The sequence below is a fragment of the Castor canadensis genome, chromosome 7, assembly GCF_047511655.1.
Source record: "Castor canadensis chromosome 7, mCasCan1.hap1v2, whole genome shotgun sequence".
In the NCBI taxonomy this organism is placed as follows: Eukaryota; Metazoa; Chordata; class Mammalia; order Rodentia; family Castoridae; genus Castor; species Castor canadensis.
The window spans coordinates 90,876,325-90,893,424 of record NC_133392.1 but is presented as its reverse complement, the minus strand read 5'-3'; the positions used below and the strand labels follow the sequence as shown (position 1 = coordinate 90,893,424).

Below are 17,100 nucleotides of genomic sequence, written 5' to 3'. Positions count from 1 at the left end.
TTCATTATTTCTTTGTATGATTTTTTTGTTTCTATTTCATTGATTTCAGCTCTTATTTTTATTATTTCTCTCCTATTTGTTTTGGGATTTGCTTGTTCTTGTTTTCTAGAAGCTTGAGATGTATCATTAGGTCATTGATTTGGGATCTTACAGTATTTTTAATATATGCACTCATGGCTATAAACTTTCCTCTCATGACTGCCTTTGCTGTGTCCCATAGCTTCTGGTAGGTTGTGTTTTCATTTTCATTGACTTCCAGGAACTTTTTAATTTCGTCTTTTATTTCATCAATGACCCATTGTTCAGTAAGTAATGAGTAATTCAGTTTCCATTTGTTTGCATGTCTTTTGTCTTTACTTTTGTTGTTGAGTTCTAGTTTTATTGCATTGTGATCAGATAGAATGTATAGTATAATTTCTATTTTCTTATATTTGCTGAGACTTGCTTTGTGCCCTAGGATATGATCTATTTTGGAGAAAGTTCTATGGGCTGCTGAGAAGAATGTATATTGTGTAGAAGTTGGATGAAATGTTCTGTAGACATCAAGCAGGTCCATTTGATCTATTGTATATTTTAGATCTTGGATTTCTTTATTGATTTTTTGTTTGGATGACCTATCTATTGATGATAATGGGATGTTAAAGTCTCCCACAACCACTGTGTTGGCATTTATATATGCTTTTAGGTCTTTCAGGGTATGTTTGATGAAATTGAGTGCATTGACATTGGGTCCATATAGGTTGATAATTGTTATTTCCTTTTGGTCTATTTCCCCTTTTATTAGTATGGAATGTCCTTCTTTATCTTGTTTGATCCATATAGGTTTGAAGTCTACTTCAAATAAGTATTGCTACCCCTGCCTGTTTTCGGGAGCCATTGGTTTGGTAAATCTTCCAGCCTTTCATCCTAAGCCTATGCTTATTTCTGTCAGTGAGATGGGTCTCCTGTATGCAACAAATTGTTGGGTCTTCCTTTTTAATCCATTTCATCAAACAGTGCCTTTTGAATGGGTGAATTAAGTCTGTTAACATTAAGTGTTAACAGATTCCTGTCATTTTGTTGTCTTAGTTGTTTGAAGGTTTGATTGTGTGTACCTAAGTTGAGGTTACTCTCTACTTTCTAGTCTTTTCTTTTCCTGTAGTTTGGTGCTGCCTGCCCTTTCATGGTTATGTTGGGTTTCACTTTCTGTGTGCAGAATCCCTTGAGGAATCTTTTGTAGTGGTGGCTTTGTGATCACATATTGTTTTAGTTTCTGCTTATCATGGAAGACTTTTATTGCTCCATCTATTTTGAATGATAGCTTTGCTGGGTAGAGTATCCTGGGGTTGAAGTTATATTCATTCAATGCCCGGAAGATCTCTCCCCAAGCTCTTCTTGCTTTTAATATTTCTGTTGAGAAGTCTTCTGTGATTTTGATGGGTTTGCCTTTGTATGTTATTTGTTTTTTCTCTCTTACGGTTTTCAATATTCTTTCCCTAGTTTCTGAACTTGTTTTTTCAGTGATGATATGTCATGGGGTAGTTCTATTTTGATCTGGTCTGTTTGGTGTCCTGGAGGCCTGTTGCATCTGTATGGGAATATCTTTCTCTAGATTTGGGAACTTTTCTGTTATTATTTTGTTGAATATATTACGCATTCCCTTTGCTTGCACCTCTTCTCCTTCTTCAATGCCCATGTTTCTCAGGTTTGGTCTTTTGATGGAATCGGTGAGTTCTTGCATTTTCTTTTCACAGGTCTTAAGTTGTTTAATTAATAGTTCTTCAGTTTTTCCTTTAATTACCATTTCATCTTCAAGTTCTGAGATTCTGTCTTCTGTTTGTTCTATTCTGCAGGATTGGCCTTCCATTTTGTTTTGCAGTTCTGTTTCATTCTTTTTTCTGAGGTTTTCCATATCCTGGGTGGTTTCCTCTTTAATGTTGTCTATTTTTGTCCTGAGTTCATTTATCTGTTTATTAATCATGTTCTCTGTTTCACTTTGGTGTTTATTCAGTGCTTCTATGGTTTCCTTTATTTCTTCTTTTGCTTTTTCAAATTCTCTATTTTTGTTGTCTTGGAATTTCTTGAGTGTCTCCTGTACATTTTGGTTGACCCTATCCAGTATCATCTCTATAAAATTCTCATTGATTACCTGTAGTATGTCTTCTTTTAAATTATTCTTGTGTGCTTCATTGGGTCCTTTGGCATAGTTTATCTTCATTTTGTTGGAGTCTGGATCTGAGTATGTGTTTTCTTCATTTCCCTCTGGTTCCTGTACTAATTTTTTGCTGTGGGAAAGCTGGTTTCCCTGTTTTTTCAAATACTTGTAGAAAATACAAGTATTTTCTAGCTTGTAATAATAGTACTGGTGATATTTAGAATGGAAGGGTAAAAGGATGTGGAAAGCAAAGAAGCTAAAGGAAAAGGAAAAAAGAAATAAACACATAGAAAAAACAAAACAAGAAACAAACAAAAAAAGTTTCAAAGATATAAACAGGGAGAGACAGTGTACTAATCAACCATAAGCGGAAAAGGCATTAGAGAGACAGAGAGGATTGAAAATAAAAAATAAAAATAAAAAATAAATAAATAAAATAAAAATAAAAATAAAAACAAATAAATGAAAAAATATATATGTATATTTAAAAAATCTCCAAGTTCAAATGCAATAAAGTTTCATTCTTAATAATTTTGGTGTTCATCCCTCTGCCTCCAATCCTGGAGATGGTGCCTCAGAAGTAGTTCTGTGGTTGTCTCCTCAAAGGGGAAAAAGACTGGAAAAACCAAAAGAAAACAAAACTGCACAAAACAAAAAAAAACCCCACAGTGTCCCAAGTCCAAACGCAATACAGTTTCAGTAAGTTTTTCAGCATGCAGGTGTAGTTTGGTTCTTTTCTCTTTAAAGGTAGGGAGAGAGAAAACAAAGAGTCTGGAGAGAGTTCTGTGAGTGTCTACCTGGGGCTGTGGCTTGCCTGCCCACTGCTGTCAGCCTGCTGTTGCTGGATGCTTTATGTATGCAGATCTCAGGGGTGAGCTTAGCACTCACCTGGCCCCACAGGCTTTGTTTACTCAGAGTTCTCCTGTGAGCGAGCCTCTGCTACAAGCTTTCCCCTTTCCAAGCACACTGGGGGAGGTGACACTGCACCCGCTTTCTCAGGCCAGGCTGGCATGTTTATTTACAGTTCACATGGGAAGTGGGTCTTAACCCCTCTCCTGTGGAGTTTTCCTCCCACTGCCACTTTTACAAGCTTTCCCGCTCCTGGTTGCTGGGTGTGTGCCGCCGCTCCTGCTTTCTCCGGCCGGCGTGTTTATTTACAGTTCTGTGAAGGATTCCCCCCCACTTCAGTGGTCAGGGCACCCCACCCTCTTTGCTACATGTCTTTTTTGTTGTTATTGCTTATTACTCAGTTTCTCTTTTTTCCCTGGGTGGGGGTCAGTCTGTCCAGGGGTCTATGCTGATCTGGCCCAGGGTTGTCTGTGGAAGTACCGCATACCAATTAGCTCACCTTGTGGTCTGCGCCTTCCCAAGCCACCTGGACACCGGCATCTGGTGGTGGCCAAGAGGCTGCTTTTAAACCCTGCTGGCAGGATTCCTAAAATCACACTCCTAACCATTAAATAGGATTGGGCAAAGGTGGGCATCTGGGAGGTAACAGGGATTTGGTGATGACTCTGGCCAGTGCTACATGCTGTCAAAATTAAGTGATTCCACAGAAACCATTCAGAGCTTCCTCTGGCAACACAAATAAGGCCCTAGTGGCTACCGCGCTCATGCTAAGACAGAATATGATTTGAAGTTTGATCACGTAAACATTACACACATGCATGCCTGTTGTAGGCCTGTCTCTCACAGTAAACTTCAAGTGGCCCTTGCAGGCAGGGCACCTGCTAGACAACTAGGCACAAGTCAGCACAGAGTAACCACCTTTGATGGAAATCTCAGCAAGAGTTGAGGGAGCCAATGCCCTCTGTCATTCTTCCATGCAGGGCCTGTGTTGAAACCTTGAAGTTTTGGCAGGTCACCATCTTGTGCTTCAGCTGAGTGGCTCTACTGGAAGAAGATCTTATCAGCAACATTGTTGCAATAAACTTTTGGTCACTCATTTCTATTGAAAATACAGAACACTCATTTCTATTGAAAATACAGGTTGATTTAGACCAGAGCAAAACCTATAAAACATACTGTTATGTTCACAAAATGACAACACTAATGTTTAATATTTGCAGCTGTAAACCAGAATTTACTAATAGTGATATCTCTTTCTGCAGCCTAAGTCAGACCCATGGCTCCAAAAAAAAGGAGCCCAACTGGCCAAAAAAGGTCAACTCGTGGCAAAAAATCTTCAAAATCTGCATTTCTTGGTAGGATTACTTTCCATTTAATGGAATTTTTTGTGGCTTTATTTCTTGTACCAAAAATAGCAGCCAAAATATTAGGGATTTATGTATCAAAAAATGAAATATTTTTGCTATCATTAAAGTCAAACACATGCAAAATTAAATATCTTGAGATTAATTTTTACTTCTGATTTTTTATTATAATATCATTTAAATGCCATGTAATGAATGTCATAGCAAATATGTCACTAAGAGATAACTCTGTGAGAAAGATAACTATTCAGATTTTTCTGTTTAATTATTCATGAGATAATTGAAGTCTTTATTGCACATCTGTATTCATAGTTTGTGTTGTGAGGTTTGGCAAAAAGCTAATAAACAGATTTCATTTGATTCAAAAATATAAATTGGATATAATTTTGTTATATTCTAGTTACTGAAGAAGAGGAACCAGTAAATATGGAAAGCATGGGTAAGTGGAAATAAAATTTAGAATTTGTGTCTCCAGCTTTGTAATATTTTACTACACAATAAGCAAGCAAACTTATTACAAATCAAAGTGATAATTCAAAATGTACAAGAACTAAAATTATCCCATGTGATTTAGAATATGAAATAAACATTTTAAATAAAGCATAAAAAGCAAGAGTGAAAAGAGAAACTCCAACTGAGAAATAGACTTGGACCAAGTGGTAACTCAAAAATGATTCTGTGATTAATGAAAGAGCTTTTGTAACTATAAAGTGGTGTTAAGTCTGCAAGTTACTACTTTTATCAGGTCAGTGTCTTTCAAACTGGCTCATAGGTAATGCTTATTCTGTGCTTTGTGGTCCGATTTTACTATTCAAGGAAAGGATTTGACTTTCAAGAAAATGAACCAGAACTTACACAATAAAACCAAGGTGCTGTTCTTTCAAAGGCTAAATAACCTTATTCTAGCAGGGCATTTTTTTAGGGAAGTGGAGTTGACTTAGATGAAGATTCTGGCTTTTAATCACATAAGGCAGGGAAATATCTTTCAGGTCTCTATGCGACTCTCAGATCTTTATGTAGCTCTCTCCTTGTCATTGATATCTAGATTCCAATCCCACTGCAAAAGTCTTTCCTTTTTCATAGTACTTATAGTTCTGAAGTTTAAATATCATTGTGTGCTGATCATCTACCTGCCACCATAACAAATACTAGAGATAATCAATTTATAAAGATAAAGGTTTATTTTGGCTCACGGTTTCAGAGGTTTTCAGTCCATGGCTGATTGGCCCTGCTTCTTTGAACCCGTGGTGGCACATCATGTCAGGAATGTCAAGGGCAACAAAATCACTCTCCTCAAGACAGGAGAGCCAAGGAGAGAAGGGGGGGACCCAGGTCCTACAATCCCAGTCAAGGGCCTGAAGACTTCTCACCAGTCCTTACCTATTAACGTTTCCAGCACCTCCAATAATGCTAAACTGGGGACCAAGTAGTTAACACATGTGACTTTGGGGGACATTTCAGATCCAAAACATAGCAAGTTGATTCTCATTATGCATGGAGGGTGTATAAATTTGCTTCAGATACTGAATTAGCCAATATGGAGCTATTGTTCCTATTTGAAATACTGGGTTAAGTTCCTTCAAGCTTTATTTACATTTTTATCAACCACTCAATTGTAGCTTTGTTTTATGTGCCTTTCTGTCTGAAGACTCCTTAATCAATGTCATTGATCATTTACATTGAACTCATGACCAGCAGCACTATAACTCATGCTGGAATGAAGTTTGCCTAACATATATTTTCCCCACAAGGCACACCACAACCTTCTTGTGCTTAGGAACATGAGCCAGCACTTCAGTACCATGCTTGAGAGCCATTTTAAACAGTGACATCACCAATAAAAAGCATGAAAATGTGACAGACGCTAACTAGATCCCCAAAAGGACATGGAGACCTTTAGGGAGATTCTGTTCTGACTACCACAAGTGGTTAGTTGTATGAGCTTTGGAATTAGACAAATCTGATTCAAATCATGATTCCTCCACTTAATGACCTTGTATCTCCAAATAACTTCACCTCTGAGTCTCTGCCTCCTCATGTGAAAAATGAAATAGGATACCTACCTCACAAGACTGTTGCACAAATTAACACATTTCCTCAAATAGGCTGTCATCACAAAGTAGTTCATATTAACTCCTATCACCAAAAAAGGATACTATTCAGATAGAGAAAAAGATCTGTGAAAATGAGAATAGAGTCCAAAAAAAAAAAAAAAAACTCATCAACAGGTATACAATCAATTGATTTTCAACAGAGGTGCAAACTCAGTTTAGTGGAGAAAGGACAGTCTTTTCAGTGAGTGATACTGGAAAAATTGGACGTCTATACACAAATAAAAAGTGAACTTCAATCCATACCTCACACCAGATGTAAAAATTCACTCAAAATGGGTCATAGATCTAAATGTAAACCAGGTATTATAAAACTTGTAGAAGAAAACAGCAGAAAATCTTTGTGACCTTCGATTAGGCAAGGATTTCCTAGATATAACACCTAAAGCCATTAGCCTTTTTTACAATCCTAAGAATTTAAGAAAATCTTTTTTTTAATATTGATTATTTTCTTCTATGAATACTAGACAGTGATAAAAAGGAATGAACCATTGCTACATTTAACAACATGAATGTATCTCAAAATAATTGTTCTGGTAAAAGAAACAAACCAAAGGGTAAATGCTTTATAACTCCATTTATAAATATTCCAGAAAAAGCAAACTAATCTACGGTGACATAATGCAGATTAGTGGTTGCCTGGGGATGAGGAGGAAATGTTGGGAGAAAGAGGCAAGAGGAAACATTTTGGGATTGTGGACATGTTCTTTATGTTAACTGTGGTGATGGTTTCATGGGTATGTGCACATACTTATCAAATTGTAGATTTAAATACATACAATTTATTGTTTGTTAGTCATAACTCAATTAAGTGCTTCTTAAAAGCTAGATAGCAACCAAAGTGAAAAGAAAAAAAGAAAAGGCAAGATGACATACATAAAATATATGGGAGTTATTTAAGTAGACTCTTTCAGTGTGCAGGGCAATGTATGTGTAGCCTATGATTTGAATTGCATAGGCCTCCATCTTAGGCACACAGCGAGAGTCTGTGGCATAAGCTGTGTGGAGTTCGTGCTTTGGCTCCTGCTCCATCAGTTTGCCAGGTGAGTAACTGCAGTATAGGACTGCTGATGTTTTTTGTGTGTCTGTTGGCTGCCTGTTGTCTGTGGTTGATGCCAACCCCAGCTAGAAACAGTCTATAAAGTTCTAGATAAAGGAATGTTAGATGCCATATTAAAGTCACATTGAAAATGACCAAATAGTGCAAAAGGATCATTTTTGTGAAATATATCAAGCCAGTAGAATTTGAAGTGTGTGTTAGTGAAGGCAGCTAACATAGAACACAATCTTTGTCACTATCATTCCAGTTTCTTGGATGGCAGGCAGCTTTCTAGTCTTTTTGAACACCTGTGTTTATATAGCACTACCTCTTTTTGACCCTAGCACAAGGAAAGTCTCATAGCTCCATCTACTGGTTTTCTAAGGCAAAACTACAGAACTTTTACTAATCCTTCTACACTCTATAAATTACCATCCACAGTACATTTCCAAAGGATTACTTGTATGAGAACCAAGCCAACAATCACTTATTAAACATCTTGTACATACCAGGTGGCATGGATAGTATTTTGAGGGAGATAAAAATTGGTTTGTCCCTAACTCATGAGTAATGTGAATTCCAAATGAGTCTTACACCAACTGATTGCAATTTAGAATATATTTCCATATATCATCAGTTATGCATACACCATTCAAAATCCCCAAATGACCTGGATACCCTGGGGCAGAGCATTCAGGAGGACAAGGAAGCATTTTTCCTGCTGCCTTCCCCTTGCTCAAGCTTTCTTTCTTAATCTCCATCAGATTCTGCCAAAGCAGTCTCAGCTCTGAATCTGGAGAAGATGGGAGTGGGCCGTGGGACTCCAGGATAACGAGATGAGGGGGAGAGTTCTGGTGCAGATGAGCTGAGACTGGCTTGACAGAGCTGGTGGTGATAAAAAGGATAGGGAAGCAGGAGGAAAGCCTGAGTGAGGAGAAGGCAGCAGGGAAGTTCTCCCTTGTCCTCTTGCACATTCTGTCCCAGGGCATGCTGCTGCAGAGGTGGCCTGGGTTGGGAGGAAGGGACCAGAAGACCAGGAATGGGAGCTTCTTGAACCTTTCCTGCCTTCTCTACCAAGGGCAATCCTAGGACAGGCGAAGCAGGGGGGAAAGTGATTCTCTGCCCACCTTTCTTCCTACACCCAGGGTTTAGTAACACAACCTAACTGCGAAGTCAATAATTGAAAAAATGAGAAGAACTAAGTAACTTGAAGTTCATAAAAAATTAAAAAAAAAAAAAGCCCTTAAGAGCAGAGCCCTATGTTAGGTGGAGGGGAAGCTTTCTTTGAAATGGAAGAGCATTGAGCAAATGTGTATGGAGGGAAAATAGTATAGACACAGGAAAAGCTGAAGGGAGAGGAATAGTGGAGGGAGCCCCATGGCTGGTGGGGGGAGGGAGTGTGCAGGTCTTCTGAGTGGGGCAAGAGTACAAAGGCTGGCCTGTGTTGACGCGCTGGTGAGCAGGATTCTGTGTGATTCAGACCCTGTTTCCCCTGGGAAGTGGGAAGCCAGTCACCTAGTAAGAAAGCGCAGCAGGGGAGGGGAGAGATTGGGATATTTTCTTTAGGAATGCAATGGAGGCTTAAAAGCGCCTAAAAAGATACTGATACCTTGGGATCAATAATTTCACTTTTAAAATCTATCCCAAGAAAATAATTGAAATGCAATAAAAATTGATAAGCTAGATATTTATTTGTATAATTATTTATAATAATTGGAAGCAAAAGAGAAAAAAGTTAAAATGTTCACAAATGAGAGATTGGTTTAAAATTATGCTATAGAATTAAGTTAATATATAATGATGTTTTAGAAAGACTACTTATTATCATAGTGCAATACTTGTGATACAACAGTAAATATTCAATCCAGGATTTTGAATTTCTTATAGTATATATGGAGTAACTAAATGAAAATAGAGCAAATTATTAATATAAGTTCTTACCTGAAGGGCATTATGGGCCATTTTTCCTTTCTTTTTTTATTTTGTTCATGATTTTTTATAATTACTATATTTACTTCAAATATAGAATGATAAAGTCTTAAATTTGGTCTCTTGACCAAAATAGAGAACTGTTAAAAGGAAACAATTGCATATTTCCTATTACTAATCATTTTAAATGATTATATTTAATGCCCAAATTCTATTTTGTCTTTCCTAGGCCATCCAGAAATTTACCCATTAGTATTAACTACCAAGACCCAAGAAATATTCAACTGCCGGATAGATGAAGATGTCACAGATGAACAACCTTATAAGCTTATCAAAAAAGAAGATATTTTAGAGGACTTTCACAACAGAGCTGCAGTATCTGATTTCCACCCAGTCAAAAAAATTGTTCGTGTGAGTATAACATTGCCATTTGTTCTTAATCCTACGGTAAGAACTTCCTGGTACATAATAACACAAATTGGGGAGGTTTCAGCATTCAAAGCTGGCATTCCCCTTACTTTGAGCAAATGTTAGCCTGCCTAATCCTCTGTAAAATCCTGTTTGGTGCTCCTCAATGAAAAGCAAAGTGCCAGCACTATTTGTCCTGTCCTGCACACAGAAATGGTCATCCTTGCCCACTTAACTAAAATAGAATCCACCCAGTTCTCACATACTACTTTGATTATTTAATGGAGTGAACTTTTTTCTCCCGCTCCCCTGTTATTACTGCACCTTACTGGGCTAAACTGGGAGCAACTGGAGATGCAGAAAAGACAAAGGATAGACAGACAGAAAGTGGGATCAGGTGTGTTGGGCACTCAGGTGGAGATGTACAACCCTCATTGCTGCTTTTCTCTATTATTCTCTTCATTTATTCTGCTGCTTTTCTCTATCTTTAATCTTTAAGGCCTTACTCCTTTGCAGTTCTTTGAGACCTTGCTTCTAAAGTCTTTCCTTAAAACCTTCCTTCACTGTTGTTTTTTTTTTATTCATATGTGCATACAATGCTTGGGTCGTTTCTCCCCCCTACCCCCACCCCCGCCCTTACCACCCACTCCGCCCCCTCCCTTACTCCCCAACCCCCCTGATACCCGGCAGAAACTATTTTGCCCTTATCTCTAATTTTGTTGGAGAGTATAAGCAATAATAGGAAGGAACAAGGGTTTTTGCTAGTTGAGATAAGGATAGCTATACAGGGAGTTGACTCACATTAATTTCCTGTGTGTGTGTGTTACTTTCTAGGTTAATTCTTTTTGATCTCACCTTTTCTCTAGTTCCTGTTCCCCTTTTCCTATTGGCCTCAGTTGCTTTTAAGGTATCTGCTTTAGTTTTTCTGCGTTAATGGCAACAAATGCTAGCTAATTTTTTAGGTGTCTTATCTATCCTCACCCCTCCCTTGTGTGCTCTCGCTTTTATCATGTGCTCAAAGTCCAATCCCATTGTTGTATTTGCCCTTGATCTAATGTCCACATATGAGGGAGAACTTAAGATTTTTGGTCTTTTGGGCCAGGCTGACCTCAATCAGAATGATGTTCTCCAATTCCATCCATTTACCAGCGAATGATAACATTTCGTTCTTCTTCATGGCTGCATAGAATTTCATTGTGTATAGATACCACATTTTCTTAATCCATTCGTCCGTGGTGGGGCATCTTGGCTGTTTCCATAACTTGGCTATTGTAAATAGTGCTGCAATAAACATGGGTGTGCAGGTGCCTCTGGAGTAACCTGTGTCACAGTCTTTGGGTATATCCCCAAGAGTGATATTGCTGGATCAAATGGTAGATCAATGTCTAGCTTTTTAAGTACCTCCAAATTTTTTTCTAGAGTGGTTGTACTAGTTTACATCCCCACCAACAGTGTTAAGAGTGTTCCTTTTTCCCTGCATCCTCGCCAACACCTGTTGGTGGTGGTGTTGCTAATTATGGCTATTCTAACAGGGGTGAGGTGGAATCTTAGTGTGGTTTTAGTTTGCATTTCCTTTATTGCTAGAGATAGTGAGCATTTTTTCATGTGTTTTTTGGCCATTTGAATTTCTTCTTTTGAGAAAGTTCTGTTTAGTTCACTTGCCCATTTCTTTATTGGTTCATTAATTTTGGGAGAATTTAGTTTTTTAAGTTCCCTATATATTCTGGTTATCAGTCCTTTGATGTGTAGCTGACAAATATTTTCTCCCACTCTGTGGATGTTCTCTTCAGTTTAGAGACCATTTCTTTTGTTGAGCAGAAGCTTTGTAGTTTTATGAAGTCCCATTTATCTATGCTATCTCTTAGTTGCTGTGCTGCTGGGGTTCCATTGAGAAAGTTCTTACCTATACCTACTAACTCCAGAGTATTTCCTACTCTTTCCTGTATCAACTTTAGAGTTTGTGGTCTGACATTAAGATCCTTGATCTTGAGTTACTATTGGTATAGGGTGATATGCATGGCTCTAGTTTCAGTTTTTTGCCGACTGCTAACCAGTTTTTCCAACAGTTTTTGTTGAAGAGGCTGTCTTTTCTCCATCCTATATTTTTAGCGCCTTTGTCAAAGACAAGTTGGTTACAGTTGTGTGGCTTCATATCTGGGTCCTCTATTCTGTTCCACTGGTCTTCATGTCTTGTTTTTGTGCCAGTACCATGCTGTTTTATTGTTATTGCTTTGTAATATAGTTTGAAGTCAGGTATCGTGATACCTCCAGCATTGTTCTTTTGACTGAGTATTGCCTTGGCTATTTGTGGCCTCTTGTGTTTCCATATAAATTTAATGGTAGATTTTTCAATCTCTAATGAATGTCATTGGAATTTTGATGGGAATTGCATTAAACATGTAGATTACTTTTGGGAGTATAGACATTTTTATTATGTTGATTCTACCAATCCATGAGCATGGGAGATCTCTCCACTTTCTATAGTCTTTCTCAGTCTCTTTTTTCAGAAGTTTATAATTTTCCTTGTAGAGGTCCTTCACATCCTTTGTTAGGTTTACACCTAGGTATTTGATTTTTTTTTGAGGCTATTGTAAACAGAATTGATTTCAAATATTCTTTTTCAGTTTGTTCATTATTAGTGTATAGAAATGCTAATGATTTTTCTATGTTGATTTTATATCCTGCTAACTTGCTGTAGCTATTGATGATGTCTAGAAGCTTCTGAGTAGAGTTTTTTGGGTCTTTAATGTATAGAATCATGTTGTCTGCAAATAGGGATATTTTGACAGTTCCATTACCTATTTGTATTCCTTTTATTCCTTCTTGCCTAATTGCTCTGCCTAGGAATTCTAGTACTATGTTGAATTGGAGTGGAGAGAGTGGGCATCCTTGTCTGCTTCCTGATTTTAGAGGGAATGATTTCAGTTTTTCTCCGTTAAGTATAATGCTGGCTGTAGGTTTGTCATATATAGCTTTTATAATGTTGAGGTACTTTCCTTCTATTCCTAGTTTTCTTAGAGCTTTTATCATGAAATGGTGTTGGATCTTATCAATGGCTTTTTCTGCATTTATTCAGATGATCAAGTGGTTTTTGTCTTTGCTTCTGTTAATGTGGTTTATTACGTTTATTGATTTTCGTATGTTGAACCACCCCTGTATTCCTGGGATGAAGCCTACTTGGTCATGGTGAATAATCTTTTTGATGTATTGTTGAATTCAGTTTGCCATTATTTTGTTGAGGATTTTTGCATCAATGTTCATTAAGGAGATTGGCCTATAATTCTCCTTTTTGGAGGTGTCTTTGCCTGGTTTTGGGTTCATAAAATGTGTTAGGCAGTTTTCTTTCCCTTTCTATTTCATTGAACAGTTTAAGGAGGGTTGGTATCAGTTCTTCTTTAAAGGTCTGATAGAATTCAGCAGAGAATCCATCAGGTCCTGGACTTTTCATTTTTGGGAGACTCTTGATTGCTGCTTCAATTTCATTTTGTGTTATAGATCTATTCAGGTGATTAATACCTTCTTGGTTCAGTTTTGGATGATCATAAGTATCTAGAAATCTGTCCATTTCTTTAAGATTTTCAAATTTATTTGAATATAAGTTCTCGAAGTAGTCTCTGATGATTTCCTGGACTTCCAAGGTGTTTGTTGTTATCTCCCCTTTTGCATTCCTGATTCTACTAATTTGGGGTTTTTCTCTCCTCATTTTAGTCAGGTTTGCCAGGGGTCTATCAATTTTGTTTATTTTTTCAAAGAACCAACTTTTTGTTTCATTAATTCTTCGTATGGTTTTTTTGGTTTCTATTTCATTGATTTCAGCTCTTATTTTATTATTTCTCTCCTATTTGTTTTGGGATTTGATTGTTCTTGTTTTTCTAGGAGTTTGAGATGTATCATTATGTCATTGATTTGGGATCTTTCAGTCTTTTTAATATATGCACTCACGGCTATAAACTTTCCTCTCAAGACTGCCTTTGCTTTGTCCTATAGGTTCCAGTAGGTTGTGTTTTCATTTTCATTGACTTCCAGGGACTTTTTAATTTTCTCGTTTATTTCATCAATGACCCATTGTTCATTAAGCAATGAGTTATTCAATTTCCAGCTGTTTGCATGTTTTTTGTCTTTACTTTTGTTGTTGAGTTCTAGTTTTATTGCATTGTGATCAGATAGAATGCATGGTATAATTTCTATTTTCTTATATTTGTTGAGACTTGCTTTGTGCCTAGGATATGATCTATTTTGGAGAAGGTTCCATGGGCTGCTGAGAAGAATGTATATTGTGTAGAAGTTGGATGAAATGTTCTGTAGACATCAAGCAGGTCCATTTGATCTATTGTATATTTTAGATCTTGGATTTCTTTATTGATTTTTTGTTTGGATGACCTATCTATTGATGATAATGGGGTGTTAAAGTCTCCCACAACCACTGTGTTGGCGTTTATATATGCTTTTAGGTCTTTCAGGGTATGTTTGATGAAATTGAGTGCATTGACATTGGGTGCATATAGGTTGATAATTGTTATTTCCTTTTGGTCTATTTCCCCTTTTATTAGTATGGAATGTCCTTCTTTATCTTGTTTGATCCATATAGGTTTGAAGTCTACTTCAAATAAGTATTGCTACCCCTGCCTGTTTTCGGGAGCCATTGGTTTGGTAAATCTTCCAGCCTTTCATCCTAAGCCTATGCTTATTTCTGTCAGTGAGATGGGTCTCCTGTATGCAACAAATTGTTGGGTCTTCCTTTTTAATCCATTTCATCAAACAGTGCCTTTTGAATGGGTGAATTAAGTCTGTTAACATTAAGTGTTAACAGATTCCTGTCATTTTGTTGTCTTAGTTGTTTGAAGGTTTGATTGTGTGTACCTAAGTTGAGGTTACTCTCTACTTTCTAGTCTTTTCTTTTCCTGTAGCTTGGTGCTGCCTGCCCTTTCATGGTTATGTTGGGTTTCACTTTCTGTGTGCAGAATCCCTTGAGGAATCTTTTGTAGTGGTGGCTTTGTGGTCACATATTGTTTTAGTTTCTGTTTATCGTGGAAGACTTTTATCGCTCCATCTATTTTGAATGATAGTTTTGCTGGGTAGAGTATCCTGGGGTTGAAGTGATTTTCATTCAGTGCCTGGAAGATCTCATCCCACACTCTTCTTGCTTTTAATGTTTCTGTTGAGAAGTCTGCTGTGATTTTGATGGGTTTACCTTTGTATGTTACTTGCTTTTTCTCTCTTACAGCCTTCAATATTCTTCCCTTAGTTTCTGAAGTTGTTGTTTTAATGATGATATGTCATGGGGTAGTTCTATTTTGATCTGGTCTGTTTGGTGTTCTGGAGGCCTCTTGCATCTGTATGGGAATATCTTTGTCTAGATTTGGGAAATTTTATGTTATTATTTTGTTAAATATATTACACATTCCTTTTGCTTGCACCTCTTCTCCTTCTTCAATGCCCATGGTTCTCAGGTTTGGTCTTTTGATGGAGTCGGTGAGTTCTTGCATTTTCTTTTCACAGGTCTTAAGTTGTTTAATTAATAGTTCTTCAGTTTTTCCTTTAATTACCATTTCATCTTTGAGTTCTGAGATTCTGTCTTCTGTTTGTTCTATTCTGCAGGATTGGCCTTCCATTTTGTTTTGCAGTTCTGTTTCATTCTTTTTTCTGAGGTTTTCCATATCCTGGGTGGTTTCCTCTTTAATGTTGTCTATTTTTGTCCTGAGTTCATTTATCTGTTTATTAATCATGTTCTCTGTTTCACTTTGGTGTTTATTCAGTGCTTCTATGGTTTGCTTTATTTCTTCTTTTGCTTTTTCAAATTCTCTATTTTTGTTGTCTTGGAATTTCTTGAGTGTCTCCTGTACATTTTGGTTGACCCTATCCAGTATCATCTCTATAAAATTCTCATTGATTACCTGTAGTATTTCTTCTTTTAGATTATTCTTGTGGGCTTCATTGGGTTCTTTGGCATAGTTTATCTTCATTTTGTTGGAGTCTGGATCTGAGTATGTGTTTTCTTCATTTCCCTCTGGTTCCTGTACTAATTTTTTGCTGTGGGGAAGCTGATTTCCCTGTTTTTTCTGTCTTCCCATCATTGCCCTTTGTATTATTATTGTCCCTGTACTGTGTGCAATTAAGTATTTTCTGGCTTGTAATAATATCACTAGTGATATTTAGAATGGAAGGGTGGGAGGAGATGGAAAGCAAAGAAGTTAAAGGAAAAGGGAAAGACAAATAAACAAGTAGAGAAAAAACAAAACAAAGAAACAAACAAAAGAAGTTTCAAAGGTATAAACAGGGAGAGACAGTGTACTATTCAACCATAAGCTGAAAAGGCACTAGAGAGACAGAGAGGATTGAAAATAAAAATAAATAAATAAATAAAATAAAAATAAAGAATAAATAAATGTAAAAAATATATATTAAAAAATTTAAAAAATAAAGTAAAAAATTAAAAAAATCTCCAAGTTCAAATGAAATTTTGGTGTTTGCCCCTCAGCCTCCAATTTGGAGATGGTGCCTCAGATGTTGTTCTGTAGTTGTCTCATCAAAGGGGAAAAATAACATAAACCAAAACTGCACAAAACAAAACAAAACAAAAACTCACAAAGTGTCCCAGGTTCAAATGCAATACAGTTTCAGTAAGTTTTTCAGCATGCAAGCATAGTTCAGTTGTTTTCTCATCAAAGGTAGGGAGAGCAAAAAGAAAAAAAAAAAAAAGAGTCTGGAGACAGTTCTGTGAATGGCTATCTGTGGCTGTGGCTTGCCTGCCCACTGCTGTCAGCCTGCTGTTGCTGGAGGCTTTATTTATGCAGATCTCAGGGGTGAGCTTAGCACTCACCTGGCTCTGCCAGCTTTGTTTACTCAGAGTTCTCCTGTGTGCGAGCCTCTGCTACAAGCTTTCCCCTTTCCAAGCACACTGGGGAAGGTGACACTGCACCCGCTTTCTCAGGCTGGCTAGTTTATTTACAGCTCATGTAGGAAGTGGGTCTTCCCCCCTCTCCTGTGGAGTTTTCCTTCCTCCACCACTTTTACAAGCTTTCCTGCTCCTGGTTGCTGGGCATGTGCTGCCGCTCCTGCCTTCTCTGCCCTGGCTTGTTTATTTACAGTTCTGTGAGGGATTCCCCTTCCCCTCTTCAGCATTCAGGGTGCCCACTCTCTTTGCTACATGTCTTTATTGTTCTTATTGCTTATTACTCAGTTTCTCTTTTTTCCCTGGGTGGGGGTCAGTCAGTCCAGGGGGGTGATGCTGATCTGGCCTAGGGTTGTCTGTGGGAGTACCACGTA

General features: G+C 37.5%; 1 protein-coding gene across 1 annotated transcript in view; it reads left to right on the top strand.

Moving 5' to 3' along the window:
- The window catches only part of Dnai3 (dynein axonemal intermediate chain 3), a 76,358-nt gene that overhangs the window by 10,417 nt on the left and 48,841 nt on the right, over nt 1–17,100 (top strand). Inside the window, exons 2-4 of the mRNA XM_074079561.1 lie at nt 4,246–4,338; nt 4,748–4,786; nt 9,656–9,837. Coding sequence (XP_073935662.1) covers nt 4,260–4,338; nt 4,748–4,786; nt 9,656–9,837 — 300 coding nt within the window. The 5' untranslated portion in view covers nt 4,246–4,259. The remainder of the gene's footprint in view (nt 1–4,245; nt 4,339–4,747; nt 4,787–9,655; nt 9,838–17,100) is intronic.